The sequence below is a fragment of the Rousettus aegyptiacus genome, unplaced genomic scaffold (assembly GCF_014176215.1).
Source record: "Rousettus aegyptiacus isolate mRouAeg1 unplaced genomic scaffold, mRouAeg1.p scaffold_m13_p_10, whole genome shotgun sequence".
NCBI classification, from domain to species: Eukaryota; Metazoa; Chordata; class Mammalia; order Chiroptera; family Pteropodidae; genus Rousettus; species Rousettus aegyptiacus.
Genome location: NW_023416285.1, coordinates 93661644 through 93687216, shown reverse-complemented (window position 1 = coordinate 93687216; position 25573 = coordinate 93661644). Strand labels below are relative to the sequence as shown.

Below are 25573 nucleotides of genomic sequence, written 5' to 3'. Positions count from 1 at the left end.
TGGTCACCGCCTCTGGTACTATCTCTGCCTCGCCACCAAGACCCCCAGGAGACCGGCCAGCCACATTGGCTTTAGGGACACTGCCCAGTGTAGCCTTGGTAGTTGGCTCGTCGCATTCAACCAAAAGTTCGTTCCCTTTGGAGGAAAAGTGTGACGCCCCCATTTCGCGCTCTAGAATTAGTATGTTAGAAACGAAAATGTAATAACCCCGCAGTTTGCTTATTACCATGTATTCCGAAGGTCAAGTAACCTTTTCTGTTACAAAGGAGACTGCTCGCTTCCCCCGTCCTGCCCCCCGTGGCCCCTCGGCAGGCACACACGTCGCCCGTAAACGCACCTTCCCGTGCTCACGGCGCAGTGGGCGCCTACGAGAAGCCGCCGAACGCGGCGATGGTCCTATCAGGGGGAAAGGGCGGCGTTAAAATTGCTCAGGTATCTCTTTCCAGCTGCTGGGCCCGTGCAACTGGGTTTCCAGCTGGAAACTGGGTTTCCAGCTGGGTTTGCCCTAACTGGCTGGTTTCAGAGGCCCAGAGAAGGCGGAACGCGGTCCCCGCAGCTCGGCCCTCACGCCTTTTCTGGCTGCGTCCCGCCCCTGTTGGGGTTTGTAGGATGCCGGGCGAGGGCGTGCCGCGGCACAGAAAGCCGTGTGCATTTTCCCTCGCCCGCTTTCCCGAAAGCCTTGACAGTCAACGCAGCAGATTTCAGCTAGGTCGGGAAAAGGCGGCTGTTTTCCGGACGAAGGTTCAGAGGGTGTGGCCCCCTTCATGGGGCCGTGGGCGCATCAGGTGGCCTCGCCGAGTCCCCAGGCAGCAGGAGGCCGGCAGCAGCCTGGATCCTGCGGCCACTTCCCAGGTCACAGCGCCTCAGCTGCGGACTCAGAGGCAAGGGTGCCGGGTTGCAGGGAGCCGAGGAGGTCCGTACCCTCTCCGCGGGTGAAAGGCTGGCCCGGGTTTGCTGTGCAGGGACCAGCCTGCTGGGGACGTTGAGTCAGGTTCCGGAAGGAACGGAGGCCCCACGTCCCCGGCATGAGAAGCAGCAGAACTCGAACTCCGTCAGCAAAACTCCCAGGGGGATTCCCTCGGGTTCGGCCTGGCGATCCGAACGGCGACAGCCGCGTGACTCGGGCCCCGGAAGCCGCGCGGCAGAGGTGCTTCGCCGCTTCCTGGGCAGCGGCCGGGCGCCAGCCACATCGAACTCGGTCAAACCAAGCTGACTGGAGACGGTTTCGTCGGAGGTTGCTTTCTGCAGGATGTGGCGTTTGTCTCGGCGGCTGTTCACACGAGCTGTGGAAGACCCACTTTGAGAGAGAGAATTGAGGTTTGTCCTAGGAGACGGTTAGAAGGTGAAACCCGGAGAGAGGTTTGGGTTATAAAAAGACATTCCGGTGGCAGGAAAGGAGGTCGAAGGGTTTCTGGAGCGCTTTCGCGGCAAGGCTGACGCTGTCGGGGCTGCCTCTGACCTAACCCCCCGGGGCCGGCCTGGACCCCGAAGGTGCTGTCAGCCGGTCGTCGTCACGGTGGCTTGGCCTTTTCCGTTAGCTACTTGTTAGGCTGGTAGAGGTACCTAACTGTAAAAGTCAGTGATTCCACAGAAGGGGCCTAGAAACCCAGAGGAGGCAATGCCACGTTAACTTCCTCTGGTTTTCTTTTTCTTGCTTTTGTGTACAAAGCCAAAAACAAAACTCTTGCAGGGGCTTCCCACGGCTCGTTTCTGCTTTGACCGCCACTCCGTTCATTCCTCGCCCCCATACGTGTCCTGCGTCACTGCGGACATCACGTCACAGGCGTCCGGACGCGCCTGAGAGGGGCCGCGTCGGGAAGTGGAGGCGGCAGGACCCGTTGCTCGCGAGGCCCCGTGTGCGCTCCTCCGAGGCACGCCACGTTTGAAGACGGAGCCAAAGAAACACACACCTGGGACCACGGAGGCTGCGGGCGGATGACCGTGCGCTTGACGTGGTTCTAAGCGGCAGCTGCAGCTCTCAGTGTGAGGACTCGGGGGGCGGAGGAAGGGGCTGTGCCGTGCTGCTCCGGGGACCGGTTTTCCTCTGGAAGCATCCGCGAGCTTCCGGAGAATCGGGGTCGAGGGTCGTGGGAGGAGATAGATTACCAGGGGGACCCGGGGGTGGGGACTGCATGCTACCCGCTTGACAGGAAGCCGAGGACCGAATCGCAGTGCGACTTGGGTAACGCGGTCCCTGCTTTGCTTGCAAACGGGGGAGCAGAGGAGGGCTTCGTTCACGGAAAGAGAGAGAGACCTTCGCGGGTTCACTGATTCAGCCTTCCAGGCCCTTCGCCCTTTGATCCGCTGGCCCCTTAGGACTCAGAGGCAGCCGTGGACGGCGTTTTCAATCCACAGATGACTTTGTTGGCATCCGGAATTCAGATCGATCTTGAATTGAATCTGCCTTCCAGGGCTATTCGTTTTTAAAAGAAAGAAGGAGGCACAGGACACAACCCTCCGATGGCCTTTCTGTGGCTGTGTTCAAGCGTTCATTTGCTTAGATTGAGGAAGTTACGGGGGTTTCTTGTGTTTCTTGTCTTGAAGACACGGACAGACCCCTCTCTGTACCCTGGGGACAGAGTCCACTGGGAAGATGAGTGTCCACACGCACCGTATAAGCTCCAGGGCTAAAACACGTTTCACCTCACCGGCTTAGCCCAGGGTTGTGGGGCCTCGTTACTTCACCTTCTTTGCTCCGGCTTCTCAAGTTGTACATTTTTTTATTTTTTATATATCTGAAAATGTCCCCTGATTTGTCTCATAAAGATGGTACCGGAGAGCAGTGTCGGGAAAAAGATGAGCAGTTAGAACTAGAACCTTCTAAAGAGGCCCTTTCTCCCATTTCCGAGAGCACCTTTCACAGAATTTACGCCCGGCCCAGGCCGGTGGCTCCGGGAAGGTCACGGGGAATGTGTCACTAGACAGCCACGCACAGGCCGCGCCCTCGAGTGCAGCAAATCGCCGGCCTGTGATCCGAGCTGTCGCCGCTACACCTGACGAGGGACGATTTCGGTCAGCAAAGCCTGTACACGTCGCCGCCTGTCCTTACACCCGGGTTCTGGCAAACACACACGCACGCACGCACGCGCGCGCGCAGATGTGATCCGAACTGCCTTGCTGTCCGCGGAGCCAAAGGCTTGAGGAAAATGCTTTTTAAAATGGCGTCTCCAGGTGGGAAACCCTCGGAGGGAGACCTCAGTGAATGTGCTGTCGCGTTCTTCCGGGCAGAGTTAGGTTTAAAATCCCATCCCTGATCCCGCTCTCCAGGCCGGGTCTCCACTGCCCTCCCCCGCCAACGGCGCAGACGAATTGCTCTCGGGCTCAGGGCAAGCCGTGGTGTCAGCTGGTTATCTCGACATATGCAGCGCCTTTTTTTTTTTTTTTCTTTTTTTTTTTTTTTTTTTTTTTTTAATTCTGTGAGTATTATTACCGAGCGTTTCCAAGCAAAGATTTGCAGGAGAAACAGCTGTGGTTTGAAAAGATTTGTGATCATCCAGATGGTTTCTTTGAGGATAAATCTACTTGATCGTTTAAAATTAAAGCCTTTCAGTAAAGTTGAGTGTCTCTTTTATGATTTTAAGTACACCACGCACACGCGCACACACACCCACGCACGTGTGTAGATGTCATTGGCCTGTTTATCTTTGGAAGCGGGCAAAACCTCATAACACCATCTCAAAGTATTCGGCAATGAAGGCGGCAGAATATCTGAGGGAACCCTTCATGCCAGCCCAGAAACCGGGAAGAGGCGGACCGGCTGCCCTCCCTGGAGAACGCGGCACTCGGCCGCTCTGGGAACTGCCCCCTCAGCTCCTGAGACGAGATGGCCCAGGCGCGTTGCACAGCCGTGATGCTGATCGCACGTTGCTTTGCAAGCTGAACGCACACAGCGAGATCGCTAACCTTGCCAACTTCTAGGAGCCCGGGCGGCGAAGGGCTCCCGGCCCCCTGGTGGGGCTCTGAGGAGACAGCCGGAGGGGTGGCAGACGGAGGGCAGCGGGGCCAGGGGGCTGTCCCGGCCCCCTCTTCTGCCCTCGGTGCGTAGCGCCCACTCGCTTGCCGCCCACCAGCGGCGCTGACTTGAGGCCGCGCCCTGTCAGCCCTCGGCACCCGGGGTCTCTCTCTCCTCAGCCGTCTCCCCAACCGAAGTGGATCCGTCTGTGCTGCGTCCCTCGCGGCTCTGCTCGGTGTTCGAAGTCCGGCAGCCAGACGGGCTCACAGGGAGGTCGCGATGGTCAGGGCGCTCCAGTGTGTCCCCCCCCCAAGGCCTGGACGCTCGTCAGTATCCCTTGGCGATCGGTCAAGGGGTCATCGCTAGTGGACGTGGAGGCTCCGCGTCGGCCTGAGACTGCAGTGTTTGGGTCTAGAATCACCTCTCAGCTTTCCCCACTCAGCCTGTTCTGCCGTTGAACTTGAAAAGCCCCGTCGAGGAGCAGTGGGGTGGGGTCGATAGACACAGGGAAGGTGGAATTTTTTTTTTTTTTTTTTTTTTTGGCTTCAAAGTCCAGAGCGCTCGCTGATGCAACTCGTTGTGTCGATGAACGTGTTGGAAGGTGGGTGCCGTAAAGCCACTCGGACGCGGAGTGTCATGTTCCCTCTTTGCGAAGCTGGCCGTTGCCACCGGCAGACTCGTGAGTGCATGCAGGTGGCGAGAACCGTAAAGGACAAGGGCTTCTCACTGTCAGACGGGCCAAGCCGGGGCCGTGAAGCAGCAACAGTGAGCAGCATTAAGCGGAAACGGGAGGGTCGAGGCTCGTCAAACTGCAGGCGCCTCTGCTGGCCCCCGGAGTCCCCCGGCAGGTCGTTTGCCACGTCTGACAGGGAGCGGCACCTCCCCCTGCTCTCCGCGGACAGCAGGGAAAGGCGGACCCCGGGACCGATGCCTGAAGCCAGAGGGGTCACGACCACCGTCCTTCGAACAGCACCCGGGGATGGATATTGTACATGTTTAACCACCCACCTTCCGATGACGCTGGAAGCAGAACCTGCTGACGGAGGGGGGGTCTGTCCCCAGAATCAGACTGCTGGGCCATCTGGCATTGCAGCTGACCTGAAAACACATCCAGTGGATGTCAGGCCCGAGTTACAGCTGGTGTGGGGGAATCTGAGAGACAGGTGGTTCCCTTAACAGCTGTCCATCCAGTTAGGGCGGGCAAGAAAGAAAATCCCATCCTCGTTGAAACTGCACGAGCCTTCGGTGACCCGTCGGAGCTCCCTGACCTTGAGCCATGATAATTACCATATCGGGGCAAGTAATGATATTTCTCCCCATGTCGAAATAATCTCTGTGCATCAGGGAATCTAAGATTTTAAGCGCGCCTATCAAGTGATAGATGGATAAAAAACTGAGTTGTCCACTGAGAGAGTGAGTACTAAGGGAAGCAAGTCTTCCAAACACATTCTCATTCTGGAAGTGTACGGAGTCAAGTCCCACTGCGGGCGGGGGGCGGGGGAGGGTGCGGCACAAATCACTGCTTCTCAGGTGACTATTTAAATTTATAATTCTGTATTTATCCTACAGATTTTAGGATAACTTAATTAAATACGGTATTAAGTGAATTGGTCTGCATGCTAAATGAAGCGCGAAACAGTTTTAGCCCAAGAAAAGGTAAAAAATAATTTTGGCTTTTGACTTTAAAAATTCATTCGGAGCGAAATGTCTTGGCTGCATAGCCACATAGTGTCGGGGAGAATTTTAGGTAGACCTGGTTTTCATTCTGTGATTTAGAAGTGATGAAAGTAAAATGATGTACGACGGAAGTAAGTTATTTTCCTGAGTCACTCAGGATCCACCGGTATGCACCCACAAGGAAGAGTCTCGGGGCGATGTTCCCAGTCGCCTTACCTCCCCCAGAACCCCCACTTTTCCACAAGTCGTTCATTGCATGAGGGTGCCCAGAACACACAAGGAGGGCGGAAATCCAGCCAGGGCTCTGCTCACCAAGCCATGGGCCATGGCAAGGGGCTGTGCCCACTTGGAGATGGGACACTTTTTTCAAAGGTGCAACGTTGGCTTGCCAACCCCGGCACTTGTGGAGCTGAGCTGTTGGGTTGGGTGCTGTGAGAGAAGCATGTCCCCAATGCATTACGACTAGAACTAGAGAGCTGACCTTGGCATTACCCTAAAAGACCGTAGTGTAAATGGGCATGGAGCAAGACTTCAGAGCTGTGTACAGTTTGCAGAGAATCAGCAGTGGAAATGCCTGGTTTCAACACATCAGTTGCACAGGTAGAGTGGACCCTGGAGGAAATTGGAAAGAGTTAGAGATTTGGGGTACGTTCCCACCTTCCCTTCTGTACATGAGACTCCCCACTTCATGCCTTTGCCCTCTTCACCCCCATCATACACTGCTTAGGCATCAGATTCAGACTAGCCCTTCCTCAGGAACACACACACACACACACACACACACACCACTTTCTATTCACTAAGGGCTTTATTGGGGAAGAAAACACTTTAGCCCATTAGCCGATTTATACTAGGATGTAAATAGCTAGGAACAATTAAACGTCCCCATCCCCGGGGGTACCATTTTAATGCTGAAATGGGAGCAGAACTGCGCCTTCCCCGTGGGTTTCAGGCAGTGGGAATGGGTAGGGGTTTTGCCCCGGCGTTTGAGGCGGGACAGGGGTCTGAGAACGTGGCCCCTGTGAAGTCACTTGTTGACCCGAGCTCTGCGGCAGGGCCCGCAGACCGGCCTTCCTCGTCTCCCTCCCTTTTGCTCCTTGCTGCTTTTATCTCATCGTCGCGTTTGGTTCTCCGTTTCCGGGGCCCCTGTCTTTGCGCTGTGCTTTTAGGCCAAGCTAAACGCTTCATTCTCAGCTCCTGAGCCTGGCCAGACTGGCATTTAATTTCCATCTTTCTTAATTGCCTACTTTCCGGGTGAGCAAACTGTTAGAACTTTTACTCTATCCCTAAATCTTCTTTTCGTACGTATCGCACCCCCAAATCCACCTGCTTGAAGGTATCACATTCCGTCTCTTTTCGAGGCTTGGATTATTGTGGTCGAAGGTCAGAGGTTCCCCATTGCTTCTTTATCTGGACGCTCACCCCATAGCCCCGGAGAGGGAAAAGAGAACTTACTGAGAGTCTGATTGTTGGGACCTCGTAGGAGGCAAAGGTTGTGCCTTTTTCTGCTTTTCTGTCTATATCAAGCCTGGGGAAGCCTAGTTGCTATTTTTTCTTTTCTCTTTTCTTAGAATGACGACAATAGGTTACTGGAAGCTGGGACTTTGCTTTCCTGTTTTAAATTATTCCTTGACTTGAAGCAATTTCTATAGCTCTTCTTGGGCTTGTGTTCGGCCAATGAAGCTAAAACTACTTGTCGATTTGATCAGTTCGGTAAAAAAAAACCTACCATCAGGCACATGGCCACATGAACTCTGGTGAAAGAAATCCAAGTAGCTCAAGTGAAAAGCTCTTATAAAAAATGGTCAGTCTGTCGATCTGTGGTACTTTAAAGAAACTTAGTAATTTTCGGTTATCTCCCCCACGCCAAAGATATACTTTAAGGGTTTCTGGTCCTTGGATGCATGGAGTTTTTTGAATGCCAAAAAGCTACTCTCAAACTCTAGTTTGTCCAAAGGTGAAGCGGTTGCATGTTTAATCTGTTTTAGCAAAAATCAAATACATAACAAGTTTCCAAATTTTTTTCCAAGTGAGGAGGAAGGATCTTCGACGCGGCTGGGAATGCCGTAGGAACGGCATTGTGCTTTATTTTCCCCTACTCCTTTGAAAGAGCTTTTGTTTTGAAAAATCAGAACGCCAGCTTATCGTTCTAAAGATGGCTCATGGCGTCATCTCCCCTCTCTGTAACTCGGCTCTTGGTCTTAGTGACATCGTGCTCTTAAACAGAACCAGCGTGGATGCCTAAGTGTAGTGTATTTCTCCCCTGCTGCCGGCCGTCCTTGGCCTTGGAGCACCTCTCAAAGCTCTCCCTGTCTCTCTGGCTCTGTGCATTAGGATTCGTCAGTAAAGTTGGGGGGAAGTACGTACAAGCCTGATGAGAACATCTCTCCACTTTTTCTCGGCCCAGCTTAGCAAAGGGCAGCCCAGATGAGAGGCAACATCATCTTTCTCTAAATTTTGAAAGTTTCTGTCTGCCCTGTTTTTCCAAGCCTGGCCACGGCCAAGAAACTGCATGCTAATTAACAAACTGTTAACCTTTATCTGGTTTAACCCACTACGTTAACCAGTATTTTTAGCTAGAGGTCGAAGAAGGAAGGGGTCAGCCATCCTTCAGAACACAAACGGAACGGGCGAAGGTTTTGACCCCGTTTTCTGTGGTGGAGGGAGTTGGTTGGGAAGAAGATAAACACTGGCCTCTCCTGGAGGGACGTTCAGCCTGGGCTCCCGTCGGCTCTTGGAAATAAGGAATCTAGAGATCGCCACTCGCTGCGCCACGCCCACATTTAATACATGGGGCAGAGTGTGCAAATGTCTATCTGGACAGGTACCCACCTGTATCATAACGTAATTGCTAACTGGTTAAAGCAGAGTCTTTCATTCTGGCAAACAAACATTATCTCACGTACAGAACTTTGCATTACGTACTATGGCGGAGATGAAAAAAAAAAAAAGAGAGAGAGAGCATTATCCTAGCCTTTAAGAGGCTCATAATCTAGTTGTCCAAACCACTGAGTTTAGAAAGTGATTTTAAAGTGCGATGTTCTAGAGATACCCTTTAAGGAAATTATGGTCAGCGCACGCTTCTGCTATTGTTGTTGTGATGAAACGCTTCTGCTCACATAGATGCAACACCTCAAGCCCCATTAACAGCTCGCCCACCGCCTCCCACCCTCATTTCTGAAGAGCTGGATTGCAGGTGGCTGGTGCACAGAGTTATGAATTGATCTCCGACGCGGGTAAAGCTAATAAACATGATTTAGGATGAAAGGCACCGTGTAAATGCTTGAGATGTTGTTATTACTGTTCTCATGCACTTTATTATTTTTAAATTGTGCATCCTTTTAAGTAGATTATTTGTTCGCCACAGTCTCCATTATATCTAAGCAAAGCATTCACAGAAATTTCTAAAACCTTTTCATTTCTCTCTGTAGGTTGTTGTTTCGTAACATTTTATACAAGAAAAGCTGCACTTGAGGCCCAGAATGCACTGCACAATATTAAAACTTTACCTGGGGTGAGTCGGTTTACTTTTGTACCAAAATCACTTTATTGCTTGAAAATGGTCCTTTCAACTGAAGGTTCTAGTTATGGGCTCTTAGTGCCAAAAATGACTTTGGTCTTTTGAGGAGTGTGGGCTGACCCCTGCAGCAGCCAAACCAGCTGGCCAGCCCATAAAGGAGCTGGCATTAATGCTGACAGAAAGAGCTCTCAAATAGTGTGTCCCCCGGTTAGAAAATCAGAGTGACCCCACTGGGTCACAGCCGCTGCCAAAGAGTATTGGGTGGGCTAAGATTTTAAAAGGGAGAAGAAAAAAAAAAAAAACAGCACACACAAGGGAAGCAAATGGGAAAAGCAAAAGCTTTTACGCACCAGGAGCCCCTTTTCAAACTCAGTCTTTAGATTCTCTTTTGAAAGGACAAAATGTACCCTGTATGGCCATAATATTAAACCTCCTAATGGTTTCTGAACAGTCAACGGTGGTTAACAAAGTCAATGTTTTAATGCCCGATTTGTGGCTTCGTGTTGATAGAGAACAGAAAAATACAAAGCTTACCCTTTTTTTTTTTTTTCTGTTTCCTTCCCAGTAATATTTGATGATGAATGCAATTCACTAGAAGTGCACTGATGTTTTATGTAGCTACTTCATCAGAATGCATTATTTTTGTGACAATTTTATATAGTGCATGCTGGTATGAATTTTTCTATGCCGTTTAGATATTTTCCCCATCGCCCCAAATGTCAATGACGAGTTAATTTAATGTCATAATGATGTGCGTTGGTTATACGAAGAACCTATGGTAAGCAGTGCCATGATGATGGTTTTATTGACAAGAATAGAAGAAAGAGAGCATAAATGGCCCTCACGTTTTCCTGGTATACTTCTTTATGTCCTTTAGCCGCTTCTGTAGATGGACACACACTGACATGCGTTTTATTCCATGAGCCCCCGAAAAAGAGCATTTGTTTTGTTCACCTTCGATCCGTTGAAAATGTTAAAAATATTCGTAGTGGCAAGATACTCAACAAAAGGTCTCACGAACGTTAGTTTCTTCTTCACCCAAAAGGAACACATCGTGAGCCTTGGTCTTGAGTCATGCCACGGTGGTTTCCGCTTTGCGTGTGAGCACTTCAAAGAGGAGAAGGTTCAGGAAAGTAAGTGTGTGGTACGAGGATTCACCCTCCCCATTTAATATGACGACCGCTTCTTCCTGAAGCTTCCAAGGTGTTTTTTAGTAAGGAAGCTTTTAGTAGGTCTAAGTGTTTTTGGCTCAGTGACTTAAAAAAAAAAAAAAATGTGTTTCAGCTCCATTTTCCATACAAATGGGATTTTCCAATGTAAATTCTAGGAGGTTGCAATGTTAAGTCACGTTATCAAATAAAGCGACCAAATATTTGCTGGCTCAGCCAGTGATAGAAAAAAAATTATTTTTGTTTCTGAGGCTCCTAATCAAACCCAAAGACCACTCTGTATTTTTTCTCTCTCAAAAAAAAAAAAAAAATACTTTACACTAATTAACACACAACATCCCTTCTCTGTGTGTTTAAGGAAATATTTGAAATGATGAGTTGTTGTTTAGCATTTAGGCTATATTGATGCCAAATCACTTCCCATTTTCGGTTAACGCAAAGCTTGGTGAATTTGAATCCGTCCCCCCCCAGCAGAATCACAGCCACCAACATGACATCGTCATATGTGGACACGCTCTCAGGAAACACCCAGAGTTAATGCGATGAGCGGGCCACACACAGGAAAACACTTGAGTGACTGATGAGTGTGCTTCTGTTGGGGGCATCTCACTCTGACCCTTTTCTTAGGAAACAAATAGCGTCTTCCATATTTAAAACAAAAACGTCAGCTCTGTCCTCCTCCTCTGAATGATTCCGCATGCAGACATCAGGGTCGCGAGGCCCATTATTAAGAGGTGGGAAACAAATGGTTTGTGGCTGGTTTTCGGTTTTCCTTTTTTTTTTTTTTTTTTTTTTTTTTTAACCCAGTTCCATTTCAGAGGCCCAATTCCTTGAGTCAGGTTCCATGAGGATGTTTGAGAAGTCGGGGCTGATATGCAGACGCACAGCCTTCACACCGCGTTAGGCCAATGGCAGCAGCGTGTCTGATAAAACAGCGCCCTGCACCACTCCGGGGAAACGGGAAGCGGGTGTTCTCTCGGCTGTGCGCGCTCTCGGTGGACAGGAAGAAATGGGACCAGACGTGAAAGATTAATGCACGTTCTCAGGGGGAAAAAAATATTACAGGGTGCGGGGCCGTTTGATTACGAGCCTTGGAATTAGTCAGCATTTCCATAATTCTAAACCAATATACACCTGTTTTCCCACTGTGATGTGAAGGCACAACTTAATTTAACAGAAACCCTGCTGGGCTCAGTTTCTCATTAAATACCAAGCGAGTTCGGTAATTTAAAGTTGTACCACTACTATTTTAACTGGTTGCCTTAATATTATGAAATTAATAAGAAATTAATGATGCACTTTGCCATATGCCTTTAATATCTTTCTGAATAAAAATAAAAGGGATAAAGGAAAATGCATCACCAGCTGACACTTTAAAGCTTCTCTGCTTGTAATCATTCTCCTGTGGATAAAATCCATCAAAAAGGCACTTGCTGCCTTTTTTTCTAAAGTGTCCAAAACATTCAATTTAAAACGAGATCAAAGAGCACTGGATGTTTGGGGTTCTTTGGTTTTCAGTGGGGTTTTTTTTTTTTTCTGGTTTTTTTTTTTTTTTTTTTTTGTAGTTAGTGTTTTGTATCATATGGAACTTTTATCATGCAACCAAACTTGAATGTTTAGGGATCATCTTTCTTTCTTTCTTGAGGGAAACAAAGAACTTGCTTAGCATGGAGAGGGAAAAACACCAATGGGACTCTCCATCGTGCAGTTAACTGCATCCGCCCTTAGATTTTCCTGTGGAGACGCCCTGCCTCTCACGTCATGTGTGGGTTTCAGAGACCCTTTCCGTGGAGGCCGAGGGGCGAGGGGCAAGGGATCGGGCCATACTCAGCCATGCAGGGTCATCGAGAACCCATTTCTAAAGCCTGTCTCTTCCCACATGACCGGGTCTCACGTCCTCGGAAATGCTCAACGCAAATCCTAGAAACAGATTATTAGGAATAAAGGCAGCAAATCTAGCAGCTCATCCCAGAGAGCAAGGAATGAGAGTCGGGGTCGTTTCTCTGGTTTGGTCGTGTTCTCGTCTAGAAATGGTGGCTTGAGCTGGAAGCAGCAGGCCCTGTTTATAACCGGTTATGCTAGATTAACAAAGCAGTAGTGATTATTGAGTGCCCACTGGGTACCGGGCACACGTGTGGGCAGGCATGTTTCTCCCAGGTGGCCTTTGAGTTAACTTTCTCCAGAATCGTCCCCCTGTGTCCTTTAAGAGTAGAATGCTGGGATTTAAGCGCTGACAATCACACACACACTTCGCACACTGTGACGATGTGTGCACAGGGTGGGCGCCGGATGAGCTGTTGTGTTCGGTGCAGAATCGTTAGACTGACTCTCTCCACAGCTGAGCCATTGTGTTCTTGGGCCAGCTTCGGCCGCGTTCGCTCGGAGGGTACCGCAGACCAGCCTCGGCATCCCTTTCCTTTGTTTGGGGTTTCAGGCGGGCACAACCTAGCGGGTAGAATTATTCAATAGAAATGTCATCATCTGCCATTGCATTTCCCAGAGAGAGATCCTTGGAAAGGCAACTTGCAAGATTCATTTTGTTTTCACTGACCTAATTTAGCTTAATTAAAAAATAAAATGAAGACCTTAATTGAGGCCCAGAACAACTACCACGATCTTTCCAATAATCAAATGTCGGGGCCACATATCCCCGGGCCAGTGATTGCAGTGCGCCTCATGTCATTCGTTTTTCAAGGTCTTAACACATATTGTCTCTGGCAATAAGGCATTTTGATTGAAAATCTACAGCAGTATCATTAGAGCATTCACTGTATAAATTAATTTAATTAAGGATGTAATAGCAGAGAGGAATACAGTTTTGAAAAAGCTCTTAAATTTTAACGGCAAGGAGGAATCTGTGGAATCTAAATGTCTTGTAAAATATTAATTGCGAATTTCTTCCAGACATTTTCTCCGAACACGCCTTTCTCCGTTCCTTTTTAGAATCGCTACCGGTTTTATTAAATGCAGTTTATATTAAGGAATTATTGCCCTAAGAGAACATTCTCTGGGAGCACTCCATTTTGGCGGCGGCATACTGAAAGGTGTTTTATAATAACATGCAGTGTAAGCAGGGACTACACGTAGATCTGAGATATAAAAACAAATGAGCTCGATCCCACAGAGGAAGCTGTAAATAAAAATGGCCCCCTGGGACAAGTGTGCTCACCCACACAAAGTAAACGAACCCCTTCCTGGCTCGCCCTGGAGGAGATCATTTACCTGTGTGGGCAGGCGCGTTTCTCCCAGGTGGCCTTTGCGTTAACTCACCCTAGAATCGTCCCCCTGTGTCCTTTAACGGTGGAACGCTAGAGTTTAATATTCTTGCAGTAAATAGCGCAGCTCTCACTGGGACCCAATTCAATTTGTCCATTGTAATGCTCTTCGAGGTCGTCATTTTCCTTGAACCACCTCTTCTAATTATTAATATGTATTTAATGCCTTTGTTCTCAGAGTCGTGATGGTTATTATTTTATCATTACCATTATCATTATTTCTGTCATAAAATCTCTAAAACCCCATGTCATCATTTCATGGCGATTTCCCCCAAAACCATCTCATTGGAATCAAAGCCTAACTAGGTCAAACAAGATAAAGGATTTTCTCAGATGATGTTCTTTATTTAAAATTGCTATGGGGGGAAAAAAAACAGCCCAAACTTCTGTACAAAAAGGTTTGAGTCCTCAAAATCATATACCATGCAGAACATTCATATCCTCATTCAACAAATATTTATCAAATTTTGATCGTTTTCCAGGCGGTTCTCTAGGTACTAGGGAACCGTGCCACTTGTAACTGACTCACCAAAACACGAAGCCAGCCACCGTGCCTATGTGTGGTTAGTGTTTAACACATAACTCTGGGACATTTAATGCCAGAATGGGTTAGTTTTATAAAATATTTCCAGAGGAGTCATGTTTGATTCCAAAAATGATCATTCTGCCCACAAGTATTCCATATGCTCCAAAATATAACATAAATGTGGATTTGTATTGATTTCATTTGTTTCATATACACAGATCTGTAGGTTTATTATATCTCTCTATACCTACAGTTGGATTAACATTTGCACATCCCCATGCTGATATCAGTTCTGTCAGACAAACCCCGGCAGATACACCCCATTTCCTACATGGCCTCCCAACATACTCTTAATGACTACGTGGCCATCTTTCTTTCCTGGTTACTTAGTGTAACGCTTACATTTGTCTCTGCTTTGAATGAGGATCATGGCTAATTCATAACATATGTAGGGTCCTTGCGAATGGCCGTTTAATGATCATAATCCTGACTTCCTCCTCCTTAATAGGAGAGTAGGATCGGAATGAGATATAAGTACAGTTCTCTGAGCCCCCAAAGAAAAGCGCTTGTAAAACTTTGTTTCTCCTTGACAGTTTCCGTAGGTATGAACGCTCCTTAAGCCGCAGCCCAACTTATAACGTAGACTTGTCCTCGTTAATATAACACTCAAAGCTCAGGGAACTGTAAGCCAAACAAAAAGTGGGGCCTTTCCTGTCAGATGACGTTTTAAAGGACTTGAGGGAGAGTACCACAGGGTAGCCATGACAGTGCCCTTGCCCAGCCCAGGAGCCAAGGCCACGGTGTGAAGGCGGGCTCCCGGTCGAGACCCAGCCCTACATGGGACTCAGGCAGGGGGCAGAGGAGCTGGCCAGCTCATCAGGAAGACCTGAGGAAGAAAGTTGGAAGGTGGAAGAAACCCTTAGCCCATTATTTCCCAGTCTGTAGGCCCAGGCCCCTGAGACCTGGGAAAATTTGTTTTAATCCTTCATAGAAGGCCACTGGAAATGGGCTTTCGCCCTCTACGAAGTTATACATGACACCCAAAGAGAGGGCCCTCATGCTTCGGGCTGGCAATCAATCAGTTCAGTAACTTCAGTCGACAGTTATTTATTTGTGTCTCTGATTAATTATTTGAAAAACTAGTTACTTCTAAAATATGGCCCACTCAGTATAGAGGAAGTCTATAGGAGAAAATTGACGAGCGGGGTCCTTGGCGAAAACTTGAAAATGTCTGAGCCCAGCAGCCCAGCCAACACAGGGGCAGCTACGCCAGGTTTTGCTCACACCTCACTGGAGAGCCTACTGCTTTGTTTTGCAAACAGCGAAGTCTCAGCTACATACCTAATTGGTTGGTAGGATCTACCACATACCCAATTGGCGTGACCGTTGTGACAGTTAATGAGAGCATGGGTGCAAGCGACCCGGCACAGACGCCTGGCCAGATGTGCGAGATCACCTTCTGCCGTCGTTTGAGGAATATGGGCACCATATTGTTAGGCGAGGGCATCGTAGGGTGGCACAGCGGGAAAAGGAAGTACGAGCTCGATTTCAGAGACGCTCGCTTCTCCATGGTACTTCACGTGAAAATCGGGAATGGTAAGTTCGCCTGCGTAGACCTCAGTTCCCAAGGGATCAGTAAGATTTTTAAAGAAGGTTCTGCAGGGAATAAACGATGTCATGAATTTATGAAAATGGAATTGAGAGGAAGGGACTATACTAGTCAAATGAAAGGGGAAAAAGTTTGAAAGCAAACTGCAATAGGCCCACATTCTGTCCTTAGAGCATGTGGTGTCCGTGAGGGTTCATCACCTGAGGCTGTTACTGTTGTGCCGGACAGAACCGGAGTCTTCCGCATGTGGGCGGGGCTCATCTCACGAGACAGTGTCCAGTCGAAGTGGGCTGTCCAGTTCAGAACCATAAGTGCTAGACCACAGGCTGGTCCTCGAGGACTGTTGTTTCGTTGTGACGTTGATGAGATGCTTAGGAGCTTTCTTCTTACACGTATCAATGAGGCTGTGGTGAAACTGGTCTCGTTCTATGTCGTTTCGCTTGAAGTCACAGAACCTATTGGTGACATTGAGGACTTACTGTAGGACCTGGATAGGTACAGAGAGAGCTCTCCCCGAAGCCCCGAGTTTCTTCCCCACCCAGAAAGGGTGGCTGGGCTGAAGGAAGGGAGGCCAGGATCGGAGGGCAGCTAGAACCCCACCGCTGGGCCGGATCCGGCGTGGTCGAGTGCAGGGAAGCATACCGGCCCCAGGAGGGGAGGCAGACGGCGGAGGAAGAGCCGTGTATCCTTCGCATCTCTCAGTCGTGGATCGTCGTCATGCACAGGTGCTCAGGAAGTCCAAGGAATATTATGACATAAGCCGTCAGCGTTGTTTGGCTACTAAAGCCATGGTTCAAGGCCGTATCATTAAAGCTCTCTCTGCTCAACTCACCACAATGACAGGGTAAACAATAAGCAGTACTTGCGGGGACACCGTGACAAATGCGTTCTCATGCTCTCTCGTTTCTCACTGTCAGTACTTCTCATCAGTACTCAACACACATATTCGTGTTGTCATTCTCTCTTCCACGAGTACTTAAAAATGCTTGCAAGTCTGTCCTTTCTTCATCTGCAACACAGAGGGATTGGCTAAGTGACTCTTAGAGTCCTTCTCAGTGGCATAAAACTCCTCAGCTTCCATGTGCTGCCTGCAGAAACGTCCTATCTGATTTAAAAAATCTAGGCAGGTAGGTGGGTAGGTGGGTAGATAGATCGACAGATAGATAATAGATTGATAGAAGAGAGAGATGAGGAGGTAGGTAGATAGGTAAGTGGGTGGGTGGATAGATTAATCGATGGATTTGCGTGACTTTACTTGCTTCAGGCGCTGTTTAGTCGTTTTAAAGTCCTTCCTTTAGACAGAGCTGGACCATCCAGGTTCAGCTGCCCACTTTGAGAGTCTCTGGACATCTACGTCCCTCGCCTCCGTGCTTGAGAACCAGCAGGGAGTTCAACACTCATAATTTTTGCACCAGAGCACAGAGACAGGGCGGGGAAGGCGATGTACCCTAACGAGTCGTTCCGATCCCTTGCTTATAGCCTCGGTTCGATAAGTGTGGGCGTTTAACCTGACGAGGGTTCAGGATTACTAGTGGCTTTCTTTTATCTCTTTGATTTCTGTCCCCAGTTCCCATGGATAAGCGAGTCACCTGTGTTTGTAGACAGCTTTATAGCGTTGTTTATTTGTTACCCCTTCTAAAAACATTTCAGGGGATGCATCGATAGCGTTCACCTTGTTATGCTGAGGACAGCAAGGTGCTGGGAGATTAAATTAACTTCCGCGACCTCCCCTAGAATTCGAAGTCGCAGTCGCTGACACTCCCCTGTAGCTTGGCCTCTGGACGGTGGCTGTCAGCACGAAAGTCACCACGTCTTGGGGAGTGGGGAGCACGACTCAGGAGGCCCACGCAGCACAATCAGAATCACTGTGAAAGTGACGATTCGTTGATTGCCCACCTATGAGGCACCGTATGCAGGCTCTGGGGCTGTGTTCAAGCTGTCACGACTCCACGAGGCATGTGTCATAAAGCCCCGTTTACCATCAGAACACGAAAACTGAAAGAAAAGGAGCGACTTGTCCAGGGCCACACGGCTGGCAGCTGAGAGTTGGTAGACAGTCAGGGTCAAACTGGCGTCTCTGGCCTGTGACACCTAGGGACTGTCCACTCTTGCTGGTCCTGGGTCCTTTCTCAGGGGCCCTACAGCAGGAAGCACCACCCCCCCCCAGTAGTGCCCTTGCTTCACTGAGAAGCTCAGAGTGACCACAACGGCTGTCGTAGGAGACGTCCTAAAACAAGTCAGATTTTCAGCTCGTCCACTGCACCAGCCACGAGCCAGAGCCTCCAGCTGGGGCTCGGCCACGCAGCCCTGCCTAGAAGTCAGCTGGCGCCCCCGCCCCTTGCCCCCAAGTCGGGTCGGTCGCCACACGAGCACGGCACTGCCACACGGCTTCCCCCGAGACGTGAAACCAGCCCTCGCCCAGGCAGAGGTCACCGCATGCCTCGGGGGGGTGAGGTGGCCAACACCGACTCTGGGGGCGCTCCAGATTGGGCCGCCCTTCCTGTGAGAGGAGCCACTTTGCCAGAGTGGCCGCCGGTGCCCCTGCCCTCAGGAGTGTCCCTTTGCAGCCTCAGCTCGTCGCCGTTCGTGTCGTCGGGGGCTCTGCCGCATGCCCGCAGCCGGCGTTCTGCCGCCCCGGCTCCACCTGGCTGTCCGCCTGCCCCCAGCTCTCCCTCTCCCGTCTGTAGGGCAGATAAGGGCTGGGCTCGTCTCCCCACCTTGGAAGATGAAGCATGAACCCTCTTACTGGCCACCCGAAGCACCCAACAGCAGGACCTCAGGCAAGCCTGTGGCCGCGGACCGGGGCTGAGAAGACACAGGAGCGCCCGCCCACCCACCTCCGTCACCACACCCTGCTCCCCGTGGGGGCGGGGAGGGCCTTCAACGACAGCCCGAAGCCCTTGCTTCTGGAAACAAGGGGCCAGACTCTCCCCCAGGACACGAGCACTGAGAGATTTGCAGCAAACGCAAGACGGGACCAGACACAGCCCGTCAGCAGCCGCACAGAGCCGCAGAGTCAAGGGCAAGGGGACGGGGTCGCTGGGACCGGGGTCCCAGAAGCTCAGGCGTTGGTCTCTCCATGTCCCCATGCAGCCATCTGCCCTGCTCTCTTCTTTGGTCAAGAGGCAGATTAGGGTCACAGGCCGAAGTATCGACGAAGACAGCAGGGCAGGTCGTGTGGCTGGTTCTGTCCGGCGGTCACGGGGCGGTGTCTGTGCCGGGGAGGCAGGCACGTGGCTGTGCCGGGGAGGCTTGCACTTCTGCCCCCACGGCCACGTGCTGGTTAAGGGAGCAGGAGCTAGGATGCCGTGTGACCCCAGGCGCGTGTGGCCGGACCAACTCAGTGATCTCCAGGCCCCCATCCTTGTGTTCCGTCAGGGACAGGAAGGACCAAGTGAGCGGGAGGACTGGGTTCCCTGGAAATGCAGACCGAGCGGTGGTGGGTCGTTAGCGTGTGTTCTGACGGTAAAATTCAGCATTTTCTCGCGCTTGCCTACACACGTCCCATATCGGCGTTTCTTCGGAAGGACACGCATTTAAACACATGCCAGCACACTGCCAGGTGTTTTCTGTTAAGTGGTATGTGGGCTCCAGTGTACGGTGGACGAGTTGTCAACAAGTCATAGGGATTAGGAAAGAGAGAATTAACTGCTGTCAATACGTGTGTTTTAAACGCTGGTACGAGGTCAGAAGAGTCATTCAAGAACTCCAGAAGATGTGTTTCTGGCACAGTTTGGTTCTAAAAATGTTTTAGCTACATGACAGATATTTTTCAGTGGCTTTCAGAATTTAGATAATTTTAACCAATAAATGTTCAATTAGTTAAAATAACAGTAATAGTTAACTTTTTTTTAGTGCTTACTATGTCTTGGGCACTCTGCCAAGACTTTTATATGCACCTGACCTCGTGTAAAGAATAATACGCTACGAAAATAACAGAAGAGTAAATAATAATTTGTTTTTCACTACGGTCGCCTTTTCAACTAGAATGTTTTTGCTCTAAACCCCAGAGAATTAAAGTAGCTGTGACTATTAGAGAAAATTTCTCTGACAAATCAGTGATTATCTCTTATGGCTAATGATTGGCCCACTCCAACGAGATACAAGTATAATGTAGAAGATAACTGTCAGCTAATTCAGCCTAACTTCACCCCGTCACCCTAATCCATCGCTAATATCCGATTTATGATTTGCTAATATTCATAAGTGATCACTTCCACAAGAAGGGGAGCTTTAGCCTGGATTTTGATAACTTCTATCTTACATTTCTTCTGTAGCTGATGGAGGCCTTAGCTTTAATCACCACTCCTAAAAAAAAAATCTCGCAGAGGCCATTGAGTCATTGATTAAAGAACCCAGCACTGACTTACCTAAATCACATCTGAGTCCAGGTGTAAAACCCCTGGAGGTTATTACCGAAAACCAGATATCGTCATTGAGGAAAATAGGAATCACAAACAGGCAGTCCTGTGGCCAATTTCAGCAGCTCTCTGGTTGGTTGAACGTTGTTCCCTGGGTCACGGAGGAAAAGAAGGCATTTGGAGGAAGACAGACCAGATCTCCTCGTAGATCACAGTGCTGGTTATGGGAGCAGGAGCTAGGATGCCGTGTGACCCCAGGCGCGTGCGGCCAGACCAGATCTCCTCGTAGAAGCCGAGTGTTCGTAGACACGATACCGTCCAACCCCCTCACTTCAGAGATGAGACACTGACTCTCAGGAAGGTCGGGGGGTGTGCCGAAGGTCACACAGCCGCTCTGCAGTGGGGTCGAATACCAACTCATGTCTCCAAACACTGAGCCTGTGGCTCTTTTAGGCAAATGATGCCCCCACCGTTAATCTACAGAGTTATGCCAAACGCGGCATTTTAAAGGATGAGTTTCAGAGCGCAAACTGCCAGGCTGCTTGTGGCCTCACGCTCTCCGCAATGTGAGGCGGGCCGAGCAAGGCGATTCTTTTTTGTCATTTCCGTCCCCTGAGAACGAGAGACAGTACTAATAGTCTTCCCATCCATTTCCCTGAAACGGTATGTGAACTAGATGAATTTGTAAAGAATTGGTAAAGAAAAAAAAAGGAAAGTGGTCTTAATAGTCAAGTCCATTTGCGTCTACAACAGGAGCAGTGATCTGCATCTCTACTACGCAGACTCACTGGGGCGCTTTGAAAGCCGCCTGTGTGTGGCCAGGCCACACCTCGGCGAAATGAGAGCCTGTCCAGGTGGGAGCCTGCAGCAGTGTTTTTAGAGTTGCCCAGGTGATTACAGAGGTCAGGCAAGTTTGAGAACGACTTTTGGGAGAACAAATCTTCGCCCACGCCCAGGGTTAGGTGGGGATCACCGTGGCTCCTCCTCCCGCTGTTCACTTGGCTCGGTGCGGGCACTCTCTGCTGGCCCTCCGCCCACAAGCTCCGCGGAGCCGCGCTGCTCCGTGTGGCCCTGCGGTCCAGCAGCCTTGGCGTCATCCGGAACGTGTTAGGAGAGCTGGCTCTTGGGCCCCGCCCCTGCCCTGCATTGAAACCGGACCCCCGGGCGATGCTCGTGCACAGCAGTTTGAGAAGCTCTGGGAAGGCCATCGCGGCTCGCTGTAGGTCAGTGCGGCACGTTTGTGCGTGTGCGCATGTGGGAACCATCGGGGTGATAGGTCCTCTCCTCAGCGCTCAGGAGGGCAGAGCCCCGCCTTCCCCCATCACCCTGTGGCTGGCTGTACCAGAGGTCCACTGACTAGGGTAGCCTGACCAGCTGGGACAGGTAAAGAAGGAAGAAAGGGGTAAATGGAGAAAGAGGTCTTCCGTTTGCCGGCATCTTTGTTTTCCATCCCATGAACGCTCAGAGACCTGATAGAAAATCTCACAGGAATGAGACTTGTGCAGACTTAATACGTCCCAGTCTGTAAGAGGATGAATGGAGTTGGCGCTATTTTAAGCACAATGTTTTTTGGTTTTTGTTTTTTGGTTTTTTTTCTGGCCAGAATAAGCTCATCCTAAGGCAAGAGGAGCAATTTTCTGTCACAAAGAGTTAATCCGTAATGCTCAGCAGCTTGGCCCCACCTGGCAGAAACCACAGATGTGTAGAGTCCCTGCTGGTTCGTCAAATTCCTCACCAGGCTTTTATCCCTTTTTTCTTGATATCCACAGCCCAATAGACTGTGGCCAACAAAGAAAACGTAGCTGTCACATGAGTGGTAGGGTGGACTATTCTGTCTCCTAAAAAAGGAATGCTTTAGCATGGATGTTTCAGCAGTTCGGGAGGCTTAAAAGGAAATGTCATCTGCCCAAAATTGTGAGATTCCCCCCTGAGCGGGTCCCTGTTTACTGTCCTTACTTCTTGAGGATCTGGAGATATTTTCACATTTTGGGTTAATATTTAATCACTTGAAGTACAGCAGACGTCCTGGATAGCAGTCCATAAGCACAGAGTCATTTGTTACCAGCGTTTGCCCAAGTCACAGCTTTGTTTATCAGACCAGCCTCAAAATGCAAACTGCAGCTCAGTTGACCAAATAAGAAGCCGAAAGTGAGCAGAGGAGACGGATGGGATAGGGAGGGATGTGGGGTGGGACGGGAGAGAGTGTGTGCCCAGAGGAAGAAGCTCCGTGTGGCCCGCCGACGGGGGTTGGACCTGAACAGAATTGTGGATCCAGGAGGAGTCCGCCGAGTGGAAGACAACGACCCCCAGGCTTCTGTCGAAATGTGAGCCCGGACCTTGCGTTCAGGTCGCTTATCACGACCTAACGACTGGGCCTTGGAAACCCCGTCCCCCAAACGTGTGCACAGATGATGCCTTTCCCGCTCGCAGTCCTCCGTCCATGATAACATTCCAGCATCTGACGGGAGCCGAATTCATAGATTGGAGGGTTAAAAAGTTGCTTCTGCCTCTTGACTGTGCACTTTCAGAGGTCGATAAATTTTGCCCTCTCGTCGCTGTTCATGTGCCTTCGAGTCACATGACTTGAGTCCCTTCACCCTTGGCCTTGGCGAGAATGAGAAGGCAGTGAGCCCCAGGGCGGCAGGTTCCAGCGGTCAGTCGGCATGTCAGTGGAGGCGAGTCCTCGACACTCAACTCCGCCGACTAAACGTGCAGTGCCCTCGGTGCTCGGAAGGGCGGCAAAGCGCCATGCTGAGGAAGCTTCAGCCTCGGAGGCACTCTCTAGGACACACCTGTGTTATGGGGCAGGTGGTAGCCCATGGTGCAGGTGTAGCCCCTCACATTCGTGGCTCCGACAGGGGACATGGAAGCATGTTTTGGCGTTCCAGTCAGGGATCCCAAAGTCAACCAAGCCCAGGGCCCAGTTTTCAAAACAGCATCTCGAAGCCTCGAAGGAACCGTGCCCTTCAGTCTCTGACGGCATTCAGATGGTTCGATGTAACGGTTCCAGTTCTCTGGGCGTGTTCCTGGGCATGTTATCTCGGCTTCGACTCTCTCCTCTAACTGTGACACTCTCTTCAAGTGCATGGGAATGCAGACATTAAATACTTTTAAGTGGTGATTTTTAATAGCTTTACTTGGAAAGAAAATTTTGCTTAGACTTACACAAAATTCTAAATAATGAAAGAGTAAATACACCAGCTGGCCAGGCACGATATCAGTTCAGGAAGAGGAAGGCTGGATCTGGCCAAAAGCTTGGGACACCGAAGAAGCTGGATTAGTGGAGTGTAAGGGGACATATAAGGACAACTCAGGCTGCGCCTTCCCCGGGCCCTCATTACAGTGGAGGGAAATTACCAACGGCGTGCTTTCTCCTGGTAGAAAGGAATTTGATATTTTTCCCAAGGACAGCAAGCAAGGAACTCTGCCCTAAATGGTGACTTTCCTGGGATTCTGCCTTCACCCCCTTCTTTTCCTGCCACACGATTGCCTTAGGTCTCACGGGGACCACTCCCTCCTCTAGCCTGCCGATGCCCAAGCCCCGATCTTGAGGTTGGACTTTCTTGCTAAGCCCCAAACCTCGAGATCCACTGTCTGTTCCTGGGAGGTGCATCCAGATGGCCCGCAGGAAATTCCAGGACCTAAGTCATCTTCCCTCACACACCGGGCCCTCTGCACGTACTGCCTGTCCGAGAAGGTGGGCGGGCCCAGCAGGACTGGAGGCTGACATCACGAGGGGCTTCTCCCCTTCCTGCGCCTCCCCTCTCTGTGGCCCATTTCTAATCCCTGAGGGACTCTTGCTTCTACCTTATCTCTAGAATTCTGCCCTCTCTCGGTTGGGACTTCCCAGTTGCCATCACAGCTAATAAAGGCCCGAGGGGACTTTCGAGGTCAGCCTTGTGGTAACTGCACGCGTTAGCCCCCCAGGCGCTTTCTAGAACGGAGGAGGAGAGGTGGCGTTACAGGCGGGACACCGGACGTTACGCGTCGCCCCCGGCACACCGCGGGCGCGCGTGGGCGCTGTCGTGCTTTGTCGCGTGGCAGGAGGAGAATGGGTGTGACTGCTGAGTCTTCAGGGTGAGGCGGGAACCCCCTACCATGTCCCTTTTTCCCCAACTTCCCTGGCACGCTTCCTTCCCCTCCCCCGCGCTGCATTCCAGCCGTGGGACCCTACACGAGCCATGTCCCACGCTTTCAGGAAGGTGGAATCCAGGACACCTCCACTGCGACCCACGGTAGCAGGTGCCACAGTTCATCCTGTCTCCTGCTGTATCTCATTCCCCCCCGGTTGTTGACACCTCAGCCGCCTCCACGCGAAGCTCCAGATTCCAAGAGCCCGAGAGCCCAGCCTCATCCCCTACCTCAGGTGCTGCTCAGCAAATGTCTGTTGAATAAAACGATCTCTCGGTGTCAGAATACCTCAAGGGTTCTTACAGCTGGCAGGGCGGAAGTCTCGACACCCTCACGCCCCAGCGTAGTCCTTTTGGTCGGGTCGATCCCTGCTCAGCAAGCTGGAGGCGCAAAAGGAGACACAAACGTGGATAGTCGCAGGCGCTTTTTACTCTAATAATCCCTAAACGCGTTGGGTAAATGAGAGCTCATGCTCATGTAGAACTTTCACAGTTTGCTGTGCACCTTCACACACGTTACCTGGTTCGCTCCTCATAACCGTGCAGAAAAAGGATGATGTTCTGATGCGATCCTCGCCGTCAGAAATGATCAGAGTTTTGCGAGGCTTAAGGAGATCGAGGGGCTTAACTGGAGGGCCTTGCGGTTGGCAAAGCCAAGATTCAAACCCAGACCTCATGCTTCTAACCGCGGCGATGGTCTTTCCATACCCCACACACATGAGGCGGCTCAGGTTTCCCACGTGCTCAGTCAGCACTGCACGTCCAGAAAGAAACCATCAGAAGGTTTGCCACTGCAGATCAGTGCCGTCCGCGAAGCGTCCTTATTTTATTTTCATAACATACAGTTTCTCCCATCTTCCTGTCCTTTGTGTCCCCTTCCCACGTTTATGTTACCTTTGCCGTTTCAACTTTGGTTCCGTGCCATGCTTTCGAAGGCCAACGTGTTGAAGTTGATCTTTAGAAAACCAAGCTTTGGGATAAGGGTATTTCTAGAACCATCAAACCATCACCATTTCCCTGAGCTCCGAAAGCTGGCACACCATCTCACACCCATAGAGTAGAAGGTGGAAATCAAAATGCTTAAACTCAAACGCAGAAAGGATTAGCAGCGCTGGAGGAGAGAGCCTCATCTGGCGAACTTGTCAGCTGAAGTTTAGTGCTGCGGCAGATGAGATGAATAAATATAGCTGCTAAAAACAATATCAGATGTCTTACTCAGATGTTTAATGGGTTTGCATTTTAAACATGGATAATGTGAAATAGCCCTTAAGGCATTCTGTCAAACTTGCCATCTATTTTTAGTAGGGAATATATATTTTTTTCACCCAGCCTTATTTGTTTGAGAGAGGGAGAC

The 25573-nt window shown here is 50.2% G+C and overlaps 1 protein-coding gene across 28 annotated transcripts in view; it reads left to right on the top strand.

Annotated features, from left to right (window-relative positions):
- CELF2 (CUGBP Elav-like family member 2) overlaps positions 1-25573 on the top strand; it is a 718856-nt gene that overhangs the window by 614220 nt on the left and 79063 nt on the right. For 18 of the 28 annotated variants that reach the window (XM_036227123.1, XM_036227077.1, XM_036227075.1 and 15 more), the window contains one exon: positions 9061-9143. The exons of the other annotated variants lie outside the window; for them this stretch is intronic. In XM_036227123.1, the coding sequence (XP_036083016.1) occupies positions 9061-9143 (83 nt within the window). The remainder of the gene's footprint in view (positions 1-9060; positions 9144-25573) is intronic. 28 annotated transcript variants of the gene reach the window in all.